The sequence below is a fragment of the Cadophora gregata genome (genome assembly GCF_030347475.1).
Source record: "Cadophora gregata isolate MNR1 chromosome Unknown scaffold_12, whole genome shotgun sequence".
Lineage (NCBI taxonomy): Eukaryota > Fungi > Ascomycota > Leotiomycetes > Helotiales > Ploettnerulaceae > Cadophora > Cadophora gregata.
In genome coordinates, this window is record NW_026695935.1 from 535751 (window position 1) to 551704 (window position 15954).

General features: G+C 48.9%; 7 protein-coding genes across 9 annotated transcripts; 4 read left to right on the forward strand and 3 right to left on the reverse strand.

The window, feature by feature from the left end:
* Positions 1-212: 212 nt before the first annotated feature.
* Positions 213-2052, reverse strand: ONS95_003023 (uncharacterized protein; the record flags this gene model as incomplete). The annotated part of the gene is made up of 2 exons (XM_058496306.1): positions 213-1579; positions 1635-2052. The coding sequence occupies 2 exons, from the start codon at positions 2050-2052 to the stop codon at positions 213-215; spliced, it is 1785 nt and encodes a 594-aa protein (XP_058353557.1).
* A 965-nt stretch (positions 2053-3017) lies between these two features.
* On the reverse strand, positions 3018-4023 carry NUO24 (NADH:ubiquinone oxidoreductase 24; the record flags this gene model as incomplete). The annotated part of the gene is made up of 3 exons (XM_058496307.1): positions 3018-3497; positions 3554-3844; positions 3901-4023. The coding sequence occupies 3 exons, from the start codon at positions 4021-4023 to the stop codon at positions 3018-3020; spliced, it is 894 nt and encodes a 297-aa protein (XP_058353558.1).
* A 254-nt stretch (positions 4024-4277) lies between these two features.
* Positions 4278-5657, forward strand: ONS95_003025 (uncharacterized protein; the record flags this gene model as incomplete). Its single annotated transcript, XM_058496308.1, has 5 exons — positions 4278-4704; positions 4778-5088; positions 5137-5226; positions 5272-5465; positions 5518-5657. The coding sequence occupies exons 1-5, from the start codon at positions 4414-4416 to the stop codon at positions 5655-5657; spliced, it is 1026 nt and encodes a 341-aa protein (XP_058353559.1). The 5' UTR covers positions 4278-4413.
* Positions 5658-7460: 1803 nt separating this feature from the next.
* ONS95_003026 (uncharacterized protein) lies at positions 7461-8009 on the forward strand (the record flags this gene model as incomplete). Its single annotated transcript, XM_058496309.1, has 2 exons — positions 7461-7505; positions 7566-8009. 2 exons carry the CDS (start codon positions 7461-7463, stop codon positions 8007-8009), a joined length of 489 nt encoding a protein of 162 aa, XP_058353560.1.
* Positions 8010-8359: 350 nt separating this feature from the next.
* SCJ1 (DnaJ- protein scj1) lies at positions 8360-10274 on the reverse strand. 2 transcript variants are annotated; one of them, XM_058496310.1, is made up of 3 exons: positions 9982-10274; positions 9829-9917; positions 8360-9761 (listed from the first exon to the last, which is right to left on the reverse strand). In XM_058496310.1, the coding sequence occupies exons 1-3, from the start codon at positions 10063-10065 to the stop codon at positions 8675-8677; spliced, it is 1260 nt and encodes a 419-aa protein (XP_058353561.1). In that variant the 5' UTR covers positions 10066-10274; the 3' UTR covers positions 8360-8674. The 2 variants fall into 2 exon arrangements, with proteins under 2 accessions (XP_058353561.1, XP_058353562.1); XM_058496311.1 differs by having other exon boundaries at positions 8360-9917.
* Positions 10275-10408: 134 nt separating this feature from the next.
* Positions 10409-14087, forward strand: ONS95_003028 (uncharacterized protein). Its single transcript, XM_058496312.1, has one exon. It carries the CDS (start codon positions 10548-10550, stop codon positions 13584-13586), a length of 3039 nt encoding a protein of 1012 aa, XP_058353563.1. The 5' UTR covers positions 10409-10547; the 3' UTR covers positions 13587-14087.
* Positions 14088-15564, forward strand: ONS95_003029 (uncharacterized protein). Of its 2 annotated transcripts, none has more exons than XM_058496313.1 (3): positions 14088-14420; positions 14536-15023; positions 15114-15564. In XM_058496313.1, the coding sequence occupies exons 1-2, from the start codon at positions 14141-14143 to the stop codon at positions 14835-14837; spliced, it is 582 nt and encodes a 193-aa protein (XP_058353564.1). In that variant the 5' UTR covers positions 14088-14140; the 3' UTR covers positions 14838-15023; positions 15114-15564. The 2 variants fall into 2 exon arrangements, with proteins under 2 accessions (XP_058353564.1, XP_058353565.1); XM_058496314.1 differs by having other exon boundaries at positions 14536-14753; positions 14827-15564.
* Positions 15565-15954: the final 390 nt, after the last annotated feature.

A 15954-nucleotide genomic window follows, 5' to 3' on the forward strand; every position in this document is an offset into this window, starting at 1 on the left:
GTCTGGTTATCATTCATTGACAAGCAACGGCTTGTCCAATTGCATTGCAACGAGGAAATTTAAGTCTTCTGACTTCTGTAGAGGAGGAATGCGTTTGTTCTTGAAGTATAGAAATCTATCATCAAATCCGTTCATTTCAGCTCCATCGCAAGCCCAGCACGAAAACAACTATACCCCACCAATATAAGCCTAGTGTTGAAAGAAGCAATATCTCACACAAGTACGATCTCCCTCCTGTCGACATGATGAAAGTAGTCCAAGTCCCGCACCAAGCCTAAACCAATTCTCCTGAACTTCCCATCCCCCAAACCACTCTTGACAACTGCCAAACACGTAATGCTCCATCGAAATCCGTGCATTTCACCTCTATCCTCACTCGAAATGATGGGCAACAACTCTATAATCGCTCCACCCATCTCCCCATCCCTCAGCCCAACCAAGCTCTTCTCCTCATCCAGAACCAGTTTCCCGATCTTCACAAACGGCGCAGGGTCTTCACCGGGAGGCGTCTCTCGGAGAAGTTCAGGGGTTATGTCGTACAAATATGGATCGTCTTGTCCGATAACGAATACGGAGAGTAACATGCCCTCGACGCAAAGCTCTGCATTTGAAATATTTCCGTATGGATTCAAAGTGCTGGGTGTCCATTGTGTCTTGGCCAGAATCAACTTAATCCAATCTCCGCCCCAGTCTGCCCAGAAATGCATCCCCCATGATACGGGCGTCTCATGCATACTAGCCCAGCTCCATGTTGGCGCTCTGTACAGCTCTGGAGGCCGAGTTCTGCGGTTCTTAGGTGGGTTACCGAGTGCTCGCCTTTCGTAGAGGTGGACGTGCTTCCGGGAGTGGAAATGTGCCATGCTTGTTGACCAGACTAGCTGTCTCGCGAGATCGTATAGCCAGATGCCTGCGACGTACTTTTCTTGCGAGAAGCGATCTGATAATACCTCCTTCGTGGCTTCGGCCAGACCACTTAGAGCAGGTAGTCTATCGGCGGGATGAGTGATTTGGCGGAGGAGATAAAGCTCGACAGCCTCGCACCATTCCTGATAGATATTCGCCCGCTTCGATATGAACTGTGTCCTTAATAACTTCTCGTCATATGTTGGATTGCGCGCTTTGAAGTCTTCCTTCTCTTTTCGAAGGACGGACGGCATGCGAGAGTAACGCTCCCCTAGCTTTATGGCATATTTCAGGTAATCAGGACGTAAATTATCATCTATACCTGCCGGATCCTGCGATGTGACCATGCTGTACGAGCACTCCCACGTCATGCCCGTTTCTGTGAAGGCTAGAGTGGCGTGTGAGAGCTTCTCTTCTTGGAGAACCCATGCTCGGTCATACAAGGGTCCTTTGAGGTCGTTCTTCAGAAATCCCACATCTGTTGGTTCGGGATCTCGGGTGAGGTGGATATGAATTTGATTCCCTCCTTTGGTGACGAAGTCGTATTGTGGCAGTAAGCATGGAGTATGTAGGACGGGCGTCTCTGATGTAAACAAGCCATCTTTACCACTAGATGCACGAGATGCGGCAATCGTAAAAAGTGCATTCTTGTAAACTGCACACATCTTGGCTGACTCTGGAGTTAGACAATAGTATTAGCTTGATTCTAAATTCATATGGGAGTGACACACCTTTTGCCCAGTCTTCTGCCGAGTCTTGTATGATACATAGGGAATCGATCCAAATGTATCGCATTCCGAACTGTCTCGTGACATTGACCGCATCTTGGAAGGTTTTTGGTAGGCTTTCCATGGGAATCCCCCGGCAGTTCTGGCTATGATTGCTGGTCGTGGTGGTGACTATCTGGTACGGTCCCCAGCAATGGCTAAGTGTCAAGTATCTGGCGCGCACATGTGGTGTGCAAAGGCGGGGGCTTCTAGATCCATCAGGCGGACCAACGTCGATGACTCGAGTTGGCATAGGCGGAATGTTAAACTGAAGGCAAAGTGGATGATTTTTCCAACATGCTGCCATCCATGTCTTTGCAAGACGTAGATTGTGCAGCACTGAGGAAGAAGAATTGGCGTTGTCTTGAAGGATCCGCGTCATAGGATCTGGTCCCACTTGTCAACACTCTGGCATGCTGTAGTACTTGGAAGGACTGACTTGTGATTTGCAAAAACCGCAATTGAGCCCATCCATAGGGCTTCCCGGCATATTGGACACCCATATAGTTCCCGTTACCAGGAAACCAATCCGCATGCCACGCAACTTCTTTCATTCCGAGGGAATCGTCAAGGATAATCGGATCCCGGACTTGCATCTGAACCGCGGAGAACTGTTGATTTGCAAAGCAGTTGTTCCAAATCAATGTACAGCAATGGCAACCACTTTGGGACGATTTGGAAAGAGCTTCTAGGCTCGGCTGATGAATATAGAATACCATCCTGTCAAATGCCCAATCAGTCTTCTCCGGATAAGCTCTTCTTGCCATTTGATATTCATCCTCGGATAGTCCGGATGTTGGCAGGAAATAAATAGACCGGCAAATATCGCATAAAGTAGCTGGGAGCAATGGTTCGTTGAAGACCGGATCGCCTTCTTTGAAGTACGGTGGATCGGTGAGGTCAGGGTTCCTGTGGACGAGCTCGGATTTCTTACTCGATTCTCGTAAAAACTCTTGAAGGGGACTCAGAGTGAGACCCGAAAGCGATGTGTTGAGTTCCATATTGCACTCACATCTTTTGCATGTCGAGAATACACGTGCGGACGCAGATGTTGAGGTGGCAGCTGATAGACCCCTGTCAGTAATTGAGCCTCAACCAGATTTTGGTAGAAGATATGTTTGTAATGTTTCATTGGCATCGGCTTTAAGATCAGGAAGATAAAACAAGATTCGGAATGCGTAAAGATAAGGGTGCCGAGATCTTTCTCGTGAAGCCATTTACTTACGTGGGCCACAAGACGACTAGTCCCCGAGTACCCAATCCGGTACTCGTGCGAAAGTGGAATGGGGCTCCGAAGATAAGCACAAATACAGATGGAATATGTACATTTGGATTATCAACGCTCGTCTACAAGTCCTTGCGGAAGACCTCTGTTGACCACGGCTCGCTCGTCAGATTTGTCAATCCCGCCAGATTCTCGCAAGTCTTCCTTCCACTCATTGGACCAGGAGCTGGAATCTTGACACCACCCTTATTGTATATCCTCCCAGAGTCTTTTCCAACATCCGCTCCGCTCTTAACATTCTTGTCCTCCCCGGTCAATGCGCCCTTGCCAGCCTCAACATCTGGGCTGGATGCAGTTGTCTCTACCGACTTCGCACTTTCTTGTAGAGCAGTCAAAAGCGCAACTGTGCTTTCCGGGGTCAAATCTTCGTAGAAATCGTCGTTGATTTGGACCATAGGTGCGTTAACGCAGGCGCCGAGGCATTCGACTTCGACGAACGTAAAAAGCCCGTCCTTGGTTGTCTGTCCAGCCTTAATACCAAGGTGCTCGGAAATCGTCTTGACGATCACGTCACTGCCGCAGCCTCCAAGTTGGCAGGGTGTCTACATGTTCAGCATCAGCCATCAGAATTGGCACCAGTCTCTTCATCCCTACTTACTGTTGTACATGCCTGTACGTGCCACTTTCCAACGGGATCCCGGTTGTACATGGTATAGAATGTAGCGACTTCGTAGACTCGCATTGGTGGCATTTCCAGTAAGCGTGCAACCTCGTTCATGACACTCAAGCTACAGAACCCATGCTGTCTCTGTCCGAGGTCGAGAAGGGGCATGACAGCAGCCTTCTTGTATTGTGGAGGGTATCTCTTTAGGATCTCATCGACGAGCTTGTTGTTCTGTTCGGTGAATTTGAAAGGAATGCTAGCATTGTTCACGGGGGTATCTCGGTGCTAGAGTCAGATCCATTAGTCTATGCAAGCTCGATTGGAGCTTCAAGAAGACGTACAACGTGAAGGGCATCACTCGCAACTCTTGAGCTAGCCGTGAAAGAGCGGCATTGCGTCCGTGTAGCTATGCGGGCAGGTCGGGCGACAGTGCGGAATATGAAGGGGGCGAGTTTGGATGCCATTGTCGCTGTGAGGTGGCGCAATGGCTGTTGTGATGTTTGAGGTTATTCAGATATGAAGTTCGCAATGATTGATGCATTTCAAATGGTTCGTTCTGATTGGTGATTCAGCCATGCTTAGTCAGCTACTTTCAGCTCGGCATTCGGATGTGCCAAGAATCCAGAGCTCAACAGCAACAAATCAACACCGAGCACCAAAAGCCATATCCGATAGCCTATGGGGATTCAGGAGATACTGGAGAGCCTCATCTCTGTGTATATTATATGGGGGTGTCCTCCTTCGGGCATTGAAGGTGTCCACCGAGCAGTTTCACTTGCTCAGGTTTGACTCTGCTTATTCATGGTTGTGCATTGTTAGCACGGCAATCTTTGCTTACCATTAGCATTCCAAGCATGAGAAACCATTTCAAATTGATTTACAGTCCTTTTACTTTGTTTGTTCGTGTACAAATTCTCCCTTGCATGTATCACCAATCTTCAGATTTTTGCATACCCAGAATGGAGGATCTCATATCAGACTCGCAAGGCAGGCTCATCCCATCCCAAGCAACTCAATTTCCTGGATCTTTTGCACCCGACCTTCGTCGTGACAGCAGAAAGTACGTCAAGTCGGCCAGATGGGAGAAAGTTCTGTTCCAATACTTGACCGATGGATGGGATGACATCAACATATGGAAGTCGGCTGTAAGTGAACTTCCTAGGTGTTGACAGCCAGCACCGTTACTGGTACTGCTGACAACGTTAACTCTGCTCCCAGTTCATTGAATTTATTGGCGAAACGGCGCTTTGTTATTTGTCTGGGATGATCGATACAGTGATCGGTAACTTCCACACAAGCCAACCTGCGGCATATGTCGGCGTTACAAACATCTTCTTGATCAGTCTGTTCATTTATGCCATGGCTCCATCATCTGGAGGGCATGTGAATCCAATTATTACGTTTGCAACAATGACAGCGGGACTTACTGGTTTCTCTCGAGGAATCCTCTATCTGATCGCCCAGACGGCTGGAGCAGCAACTGCTGGTGCTCTAATCAGAGGAAGCTTTGGTGGCAAGCTTGCAACAGCGTAAGGCGCTCCAGATCCACAGCATTTCTGGGTTAACTTTCAGATCAGATATCAGGGAGGCGGGTGTCTGCTCGACACAACAGTGCTTGAAGTTGGTCAAGCATACCTTATCGAGTCAATGACAACATTCATAATGCTGTAAGTTCTTCAGATGAGAGAGAGGTCCAGACTGATAGTGCTCAGATTCCTTGCATTCGGAGTAGGTCTTGATCCCAGATGTGGCCAAACGTTTGGTCCAAAGATGGGACCTCTCCTTGTGGGATGCGTGCTTGGCTTGACGGCATTCTCGACGGTTGGAATTGCAGAGGGATTTCCTGGAGCGAACATGAATCCTGCTCGTTGCTTCGCTTTTGCTGTTGCTAGGAAAGACTTTCATCGTATGTAGTCGACGTCCAAGTTCTTGCCGTGTTACTTACTGTCCGCCTTTAGATCAATGGGTTTGGTGGGTTGGACCTGTTACCGGGACGATGGCCCACACAATTGTGTATCATATTGCACCTCCATATCACCGCGAAAAGGCTCTTGAGCAGGCTGCTTCGAAGGTCCAAAACTCGGCAGGAAAGGTGTAAGGGTGGCAAAAGCGCCTTTGTTCCGGTCTCTCGCGATAGGTACTGCGAAAAAGTCACACTGCAGCTCAGTAACTGGAGTGTGGACATTTGGATAGAGGGAAACGCGATCGTAGGTGGCGAGCCGGTCATCCTCGACTTGCACGCGTGAAAGACGAAGAGAGTAGTGCAGCTGTGGTGAAGCCTCTAAACCAATCACGGCACATTGTGCAGAATGCCACTACGATTCAGGTGCCGTACGACGATTCAGGTGCCGGCAAGCTAAGTATGCAGATACAGGGAAGCTTAAAGAGAAGTTGGTCGAAGGAACACAAGAAGATATTCCCAGAATGCACTGTATAGACATATTCGCCAACTGTGGTGCTCAACATATTATTCATTCCAGTGTCATGAAGGCCGTTTGGGACATGAAAGTTGGACTTCAGGGACGAAACGAAGGATCCCAAAAATCGTCTGACTTGACAATTCAGGCAGAACGAGGTTTTTGAAAATATTTGGCAGCTGCGCCAGCGATGGTTATTAGGAAATATCACGATCTCCTTGCTGCCAGCCTGGTGTTCACAAAATCTTGGTTCGGAATCCCTGCCATAGTTCAAGCCGGCTATCCGTTTCGACGTCAGAATCCCAACGAAGCCAAGTCATGCGCAACAGAGTTTAATCAACAAACAGCTTGACGCGGACAAGATCTCCGAATCAAAGTATTTGAAAAGAGGGGGGATTTAGTCCAGACCCTCCCTCTCCACCTCAAATCTGGGCGATCAGCCACACGTCGTCAGCCACGACAGCGGTTAAGCCGCCGCTAACCTTGGCAGGCGAATCCTTCTTCCAACAACATTCCAAGAATTCCACCCAAACATGAATCCAACGTCCAACCAAGCCCTTGCATTTCCTCCCGCAAATCTTATTTCACGCAACACGGTGAGCTGTCTTTTCTGAAGTATGGATCACCAGTTCTGAGAATTATCGTCGATTCGCAGTCCTTGTAGCTTTTCAGCCTTTCTCGCCAAGTCATGCCCTGACATGCAAGTGGATGGGCAGAGATCAGGTGCTCCCTCCTCACGATTTTAATTGTCCAACGGTAACTCACGACATCCAATAATATTCCACATCAGCTTGCTTTTCGCAACCTAACCCGTCACATCACACCGCATTTCACTGTCCGCTTGCTTGCTTGCATTTGCTTCGCTTTGTTGTGCTGTCCATGTCCTCCCAAGCAAGGTTCCGATGACGAAGGTAGCGCCTTTGTTGTTTTTTAATAGGACGTTGTGGACAAGGATTTATGTTTCAGATATGGCGACGCCACAGTTAAAGAAAGAGCGCGCGCCACAGAATCAAGGAAGGAGGCTCTTGTCGACCAGTCTGGGGGCCTGTGTATGACTTCACTGGGTTGGCGCCCGGGGCGCCTGGTGGTGTGGTACTGTAATCTTCCCCGGATTCCATTTGCTTGGGTAGACGGGTGTTGTGAGCCTGGGGTGGTGAAAGCGGCCTCGTGGCTTTGAGTCAGGCAAGGCAGGGCTGAATCGCAGGACAAAACGGTGAGCCAATCTCAAAGCCTTGGATTGGAGCTGGGCAATGTCTTGTGTGTGGAAATGATCTTGTTGCTTAGGCTGCGTCACGCAAAGAGAGAAATGTTGCATCATAGTTTGTTCGGCTGCTGGCCTTGTTGTAGACCACTTGGTTCCATGACATGTACCTTTCTACAAGTACCAACCTTTGCCCTCTGATTCGCCCTCTCAGTGATCCAAGCCATACAAACACTCTCCCATACCAAAGCATCCCAAACAACAACTCGCCTAACCCGCAACAATGGTCTTGTCAAACGTCCTCTCCCTCTGCCTTCGCATTGGCGAGGTAAGCATTCCCCCAATTTACCCTCTCAATCCAAACACCAACTAACTTCTCACCCAACAGCTGGCATTCTCAGCCGTCGTCGCCGGCCTCAACGGTGAATACCTCCACAACACCCGCCACTCCTCCGCCGGATCCCGCAAGCGCTTCATCTACGTGGAAGTCATCGCAGCCCTCGGCATTCTCTTCAGCCTACTCTTCCTCCTCCCCTTCGCCACATCCTTCCTTCACTGGCCAGTCGATCTTCTCCTGTTCATCGGCTTTATGGTTGCGTTTGGCTTGCTGGCCCACTATGATAAACAGTGCGGTAGCGTGTGGAATTGGCGTGGGATCACAAATGGAGGCGCTTGTGATAAGTTTAAGGCTACCATTGCTTTCTTGTTCTTGGCATCTATCTTCTTCTTGGCCAGTGCGATTCTGGGATGGTGGGTTAGCCGGAAACGGACGAAGACGGCGCATGTGGATGCTGCCCACCACGGGAGACGCAAGTGGTATCGTCGCTATTAGATGCCTGGCATCTATTTACGGCTCCAGGATACTGGAATCGAAGATGTTTGGAGGAGTTTGGACGGACTTAAAGTTGTGAGGTGGAGTTGAAACGTTGGTATGGGTGATGGCTGGGAGAGGAGGGAGTTTGAGATGAGATACCCGACGAGTTTGAATAAGCGCTTCCCTTTTACGATTGTCATGACGGAGTCCTCTATTTTGTTCTACTCACCAGATTTAATACCATTTATGTATGATGAGCAAAGCTAGGAGTCTAGTTAACACCAATGATAATAATGACGAAGCTTCTTTCTATCTCGCTTCGACATCAAAACATCGCTTATCTGAAGCAAAAGTAATAAAATTTTCTCCTTGCGAATGTTAAACGGGTGGAACGGAAACTCAATATTTTCTTATTCATTCAGAACATGGTCCGGCCTCCATAGTCCTGTGGTTACCCAACACAACCAACGTGGATTAATGCAGAAGCATGTTGTCTTTCAATGATCGTTGAATTTCCATTTTGCTGGGGTCTGCTCGCCAATGTGGGTCATCTCATAACCCGTAGAACATCTACTCCTGGTTTGGCTTCGCGCCCTGCTCACATAACATCAAGAAGCAAGATGTAAGCCAAGAAACGCTCTAAATTGGTAGAGAAGTCACCATCTACTCTAATGGTACATATATCACAATTCATCCTTCCCATTCTGGGAAACGGGTCCATGCGGCCTCTCACTATCAGCCTGCAGATCTACGCCATTCTTCTTCCTCCACTTCTCCCACAATGCCCAGAAATCCTTCTCCATGCCCTTTTCCATCTGATCTGGTAATATGACTTGATATTCGACAATCAGGTCGCCGAATTCTGTTGTGTGGTACACGCTGTCGCCGTCCTCGTGCCATTTTGGCATTCCTTCGCCCTTTACACGCTCGATTTGTCCGGGTTGGATGGGCTCCCCACGTTTGCGGGAGAGCGCTACGACATGTCCGTCGAGATGGGTCAGGTTGCGCGTCCAGTGTCCCATCCATGCCTCTCTGAGCGAAAGGACTTCTCTCCAGTATAAATCATCGCCCTTGCGTCTAAAGAATGTTCCGTCGACTCGCAACTCGTTATCCTCGTCCAAGTTCGCCTCCTTCTCAACGAGCGTCACGCGCAAGTCGCCCGCCACATAATCCGGGCTCTCATCTGCCTCGTTCTCATAGTTGATCCGGTGTCCCTTTGGGGCTCCCTTGTCAACTACCAATGGATGTGTGACAACCTTCCGTACAACCCTGTGGCCACTGCAAACTGGACATTTATGCTTGATCGTCTTGCCCTGTCCTCCACAAGCATCGCAAGAAACTTGCACCTGTTGGAAGATTCCTGGCGCAAGCATGTGCTTCTTGATCTGCACACCATGACCATGGCACACATTGCAAGTATCGACCTGTCCATCTTCACTTCCGGTCCCATCGCACTCGTCGCAGATCTGCTGCTTCTCTAATTGGAACTCGGTTGTATGGCCATTATAGAAATCTTTCAAAGGAACTCCGACTCTGACTTCCATGTCTGGGCCTCGTCTCTGCCCTTGCTGGTGTCCAAAGTGTCCACCTCCACCGAAGAACCTCGAGAACATGTCGAATGGATCATGGTGGCCGCCTCCTTGGCCCTGCTGCCGTTGTTTCAGGCCTTCATGTCCATATTGATCGTAGACTTTGCGGGATTCGGGGTCGGAGAGAGCTTCGTAGGCTTCCGCGACTTCGACGAATTTCTGCTTCGCGCTCTCATTTCCACTGTTCGTGGTGTTAGTGAGGGTTGCAATGGTATAGCCTGAGTAGCCTGATGTAAAGGAAGTTGTACGGATTCTTATCGGGGTGGTATTTCTTGCTCAGCACTCGGTATGCACGCTTGATATCTTTGTCAGAGGCGTGCTTATCAATCCCAAGAAGCTGCAAGTAGTTAGCATTGCACTATTGGAATTTCAAGTTACAATCGACGGTATATTTTTCTTACCTTGTAAAAGTCCTCCGTGCAGACAGCTACTTGTATTATGCAGAATATGCATAGCAGCAAGAGGGAGGTTGAAGGGAACCACATCTTTGCGCCTCCTTGCGCCTGCTCCTAAAAAAGCCTAGAGCTTCAACAAATTGCAATTGAAGAAACAGGTTCAAGCATCAGAAAGAACAGACAAACTCCTAGACCTGGGATTATGTGAAGTGAATGTGGAGGTGTCTCAACAATGGGTTCTGACAAAAGGTGCTGCACCGGAGCGGAATGGGCCAGATTTATTTGGCGGGCAGTTGGATACTGACACGCTGGTCTCTCCAGGGGATGGATTGACGGGAGGGCAGGGGTTTGGTGCTGCGGGCACGGAGTAACTTTGATCCATGGCAGCAGCCAAAGCTTAGCCTTTCGAGAAGGCAGAACAGCAACCTCGTGGATTTGATTATTTTCTTCACGCCATTCCTTCTTTTCTCTTTCCTCCCAGGTCTGTTATTCACCACCTCATCGACATACGGAGCTCGGCTAATCGTTCTATCAGGATTTGATAGCCATCTCATCCTTCCCAATCACCAAATATGAGCGGCAAAAAATACGCTCTTCTTCCTATGGAAGATGATGATCTGGGACCTACAAAAGTTGTAGAGAGAAAGAAGGAAAAGCGACGGCATGGCGAAAAATCCTCTCGAAGAGAAAAGAACCGAGATCGAAGCCGAGAAAGAGAGCGATCTCCCCGTCGAGAGAGACAACGATCCCCTCGGCGTGAGGACAACCACCGTTCAAAGACCATTCGCAAACGAGATGTGAACGAGGCCGAGTTCGAGGACCGATGGGGAGATGAGGAATATATCTCTGAGCCCGAACCAGAATTCCAGGAATCGGCTTCTAAGCGGGTGAAGACTTCACACGACGAGAATGAAGATGATGGGCTGGACGAAGATGAGAGAGAAAGGCGAAGAGATCAGGCAGAGAAGGATGCGTTTGTGCAGCGATTACATGCCAAAGACGCGGATAAGACGAAGAAGATTGTTGAGGATCGGTCATCTACGAAAGAAGGCACTATTCTGGCTCAGAGGAGAGCTTTGGCGGAAGATGCTGCTGCCAGAAGCGCAGCTATGCCGGATCTGCGAGAGAGGTCACGGCAGGACTACCTGAAGAAGCGCGAGACAGAACGACTAGCGCTTTTGCGGAAACAAGTTGCAGAGGAGACGGAGGAATTGAGAAGTGGCGCGAGGTTGACGGAGAGGGAGAAGGCAGAATTCGCGAAGAACAGAGAGGTCTTACGGATTGCAGAGGAGCGACTTCGGATCGATGATCATCTCGATGGATATGCGATGCCAGATGATTATATTACGGAGAAGGGGAAAATTGACAGGAAGAAGAAAGAAGAGGCTATGTACAAGCGGTATGTGGAGAGGGACGAATATGGCCAGGAGAAAATGGTTACTGAGCATGATGAATGGGAAAGAGAGCAAGCTTCGAAAGCCAAGGCTCAGATACAAAGTCGGGAACGTAATGACGATAACGAGTACGACTATGTTCTGGATGCTGAACAGGGTATTAAGTGGATCCAAGATGCGGCACTTCCAGGGGAGGGCAAAGGACTGAGCAAGGAAGAGAGGTTTCTCTCCGAACAGTTGAAGGCTGCGGAGACGAAGGCATTATCAATGGAAGAGACCCGGAAAAGCTTGCCCATTTACGCATACCGAGAGCAATTTCTAGCCGCGTTAGAGGAGCATCAGATTTTGGTTATTGTTGGAGAGACAGGAAGTGGAAAGACTACCCAACTGCCGCAATACTTACACGAAGCTGGATACACAAAAGATGGCCTCAAAGTAGGGTGCACCCAGCCCCGACGAGTGGCCGCTATGAGTGTTGCAGCACGTGTTGCAGACGAAATGGGGGTGAAGGTAGGAAATGAAGTTGGATACTCGATCCGATTCGAGGATTCCACGAGCGACAAGACCATCTTGAAGTACATGACGGATGGTATGTTATTGCGAGAGTTCATGACAGAGCCAGATCTAGGCGCATACTCGGCTCTGATGATTGACGAAGCCCACGAGAGAACTGTCCACACAGACATCCTTCTCACTCTCATCAAAGATCTCTCAAGAGCCAGACCAGAGATGAAGATTCTTATCTCGTCCGCAACGATGAATGCGACAAGGTTCAGCGAGTTCTTCGACGATGCACCAATTTTCAACATCCCAGGTCGACGATACCCCGTTGATATTCACTACACTCCGCAGCCCGAAGCCAATTACTTGGCCGCAGCTATTACCACAGTCTTTCAAATCCATACCTCGCAGGGCAAGGGTGATATCTTGGTTTTCTTAACAGGTCAAGATGAAATTGAGGCGGCGGAGCAAAATATCACAGAAATATCGAGGAAGCTAGGGAACCGAGCTGCGGAATTGATTGTGTGTCCTATCTATGCAAACTTACCATCGGAGTTACAGAGCAAGATCTTCGAGCCTACACCGAATGGCGCTCGCAAAGTCGTTCTAGCTACCAATATTGCCGAGACCAGTCTTACTATTGACGGCATTGTTTATGTTATCGATCCAGGGTTCGTCAAGGAGAACAACTACAATCCCGCAACTGGGATGTCTCAATTGGTGGCTGTACCATGTTCCCGTGCATCAGCGAACCAGAGAAGTGGTCGTGCTGGACGTGTCGGTCCTGGAAAATGTTTCCGACTGTACACAAAATGGGCTTTCATGAATGAGATGGAAGAAAGTACTACACCCGAAATCCAGAGAACTAATCTCAATGGAATCGTGTTGCTTCTGAAGTCCCTCGGTATCAATGATCTACTGGAGTTCGAATTTATGGATCCTCCACCAACGGAAACCTTGATCGGAGCACTGAATCAGCTTTTCGCTCTGCAAGCGCTCAACCACAATGGAGAGCTGACTTCACTTGGTCGCAAGATGGCCGAATTCCCCATGGATATCATGCTTGCAAAATCTGTTCTCGCAGCAGACAAGCTTGGTTGCGTCGAGGAAGTGCTATCTATTGTCTCTATGTTAAGCGAAGCAGCTGCACTGTTCTTCCGTCCCAAGGACAAGAAATTACACGCCGATAGTGCCCGAGCACGCTTCACAGTCAAGGAAGGAGGCGACCACCTCACTCTTTTGAACATTTGGAACCAATGGGTTGATAACGATTTCAGCCCCATCTGGGCCAAGGAGAACTTCCTGCAGCAAAGATCGCTTACCAGAGCTCGTGACATCAGAGATCAAATCGCTAAGCTTTGCGAGCGAGTTGAGGTTACCATGTCCAGCGTTGGAGCCGCCGAGCTAGTCCCGATCCAGAAAGCTATCACGGCGGGTTTCTTTCCCAATGCAGCACGCATCCAACGCGGTGGCGACAGCTACCGAACCGTCAAGAACAATACAACAGTGCACATCCATCCGTCATCTGTGCTGATGGACTCGAATCCGCCTATCAAGATGGTGCTGTATTACGAGTTGGTGCAGACCACAAAGGAGTATATGCGGAACTGTATGCCGATCAAGCCGGAGTGGCTTCATGAGGCGGCACCGCATTTCCACAAAAAGAAGGATCTTGATGCGTTGGAGGACAAGAAGATGCCGAAGAGTAGGATGTGACATGTGTTGATCTAGGTGTATATAGTAAACGGGATGGAATATCTCCGTGTACAAAGTGTGGCGGGATGTCCACCATCTATTCTTACACCAGCATTGATCCAATGAGTCAAGTGGCTTGTGAGACGGCTCATATCTTGTGTAAAGAGCAGGAGAGCGCATAATGGTTCTCGGCGATGCCTCGTCTGTTTATATGAAGCTTTCTCATCTGGCCGAGCCCAACCTTAATTCTGCCAACAGCAAACGTGAACTGCAGCAACTTTTTCCAACCTCACATCTCCGAAACAATTACACAAGTTCTGGTCTACCCATTAGTCAGTCCACGTCTCAAATCGGACATAGAGATGGATGTAATAAATATATGAGCGCGAAAAACGGGGAAACAGAGTTCCTACTGGAAAATAGATGACCTTTAGCTCGGATGAACCTCCCGCCGCGCTAGCACGTCTTCTTACTATAAATATGGCTTTCCCGCACATCCCCCAACTCGCTTCACTTCCCAACATCCCATCCCACCTTCACAACACACCACCTCAAATCCACTCCACTTATCAACAATGGCTCCTTCTCCCGAGCCCAACCCCGCCCTGACCCTTATCGACATCCTCTGGCACCTCATCGACCCTCTCCTCTTCATGGCTTACTCGGCCTCCTACCTCCCACTCACGATCATCTCACTCATCCGCACACAGCAATTTTCTACTTTTGCTTCCCCAGCTAAATTTAAAGATGCATGGTTTGCACGTTTTTGGGGAGAGGTTGGACCGCAGACTCGTGAGAATGCTCTTCCTAGAGCAGGGCCACTGATTGCTGAAGCGAGGGGTGTGGTATTGGACAGTGGGTTCTCTTGTTTATTTTTGTCTTTCCCCGTCGACATAAATTATAATACTCCTCTCTAGATTTGAGCAAATGAACCAGTACACGGAATTGTATGTCTTGCTAACACCCACAGTTGGTGCTGGCTACGGAGAGTGGGTGGGCTGCTTTGACAAGGAGAAGGTGACGAAGATCTATGGTGTCGAACCCAATGTGGACCAACATGCTAAGCTGAGAGAGAGGGTCAAGGAAGCGGAGTTGGGGGATGTGTATGTGATTGTGCCAATTGGAGTGGAGGACTTGGGTGAAGAATGGGTGAAGAGAGGGGAGGTGGATACTATCGTTACGATTCAGGTTCGTGAACCTTCATTTTTCCTTTCATGGGTACTGTTCTTTGGTTCTGATATTGACAATGCGGGGACAAAAGTCAATAATTGAGGCGAAGTGACGAGTGGGCTTGGCGATTGCATGGTGCTAATGCGAAATAGTGCCTTTGCAGTGTCAGTGAGCCGAAGAAAATGATTGGCGAATTATATGGGTATTTAAAAGAGGGTGGGTCTTGGATTCTATACGAGCATGTGGTTGTATTCCAATGGCAAGGTTGGTTTGTGAAATGGTGGCAAGGTTCGTCTTCGCTCTCATCGGGTTCTTTCCACGGGCCTGAGACTACAAGAATAATTTTCTAGAGGAATGGATGACTAACACCCTTCGCAGCAACAATCGACCTCGTTTGGCCACATTTTCTCGGCGGGTGCTCTATAACACGCGACTCGGGGAAGTGGTTGAAAGAGGCTGGGAGTTGGCAGAAAGTTGATCTGAAGCAGCCTTCTGATGAGCCCTTTTGTCATGTCATTCCCCATATCATAGGGACTCTCACCAAGTGAGTAGTATTTGTCTTGATGGTTACCAGAGAATGGTTTCTGGAGGCATTGTTGCCGCAACATTGGAGACTTATGATAATTTCGCTGGATGAATCGCCAAGAGACCCCTCGATTGGGTGAAGTTTGGGCTTTTGGCATGTCAGGAATATTAGTCAAGGTTTGGGGCAGCACCCAAATCCCTCAAGTGATCTTACACGAGGGATGCGAGATCATCTTGGCTATTTCCAGGCGAAAATCCTGCAGAATTGCCTTTATCAGAGCAATGTGGAATAAAGAAGTTTTATTATCACACTCCCGATCTCCATGTGTGACGATGATTACTTTTCGCACCATTTCACGCAATCGGCCTGAGATCATATCTCGCCACGATATCAATTCTCGATGCACTTTTCTGACACGACTACTCCTAAGAGAAGAGGTCCTTAGCTCACATTGAAATCTACTTCGTCAGAATCTAGAGCCTCTCGATTGTCGAATATCGAATTTCAAGGTATTCTCTTGCTTTCGGGGTTCTCGGTTTATGATTGGAGCGAGTCAGGAGGTGTTGACATTTGCTAAGCGAATACCCCATATCTTGCGGACGGGAGATCAATGTCGATGGGATCATGGCGGTATCGCCGACACTAAGGACGCCGATCGATACGCGCCTTAAAAGACTGTACGAGAGGATCCTG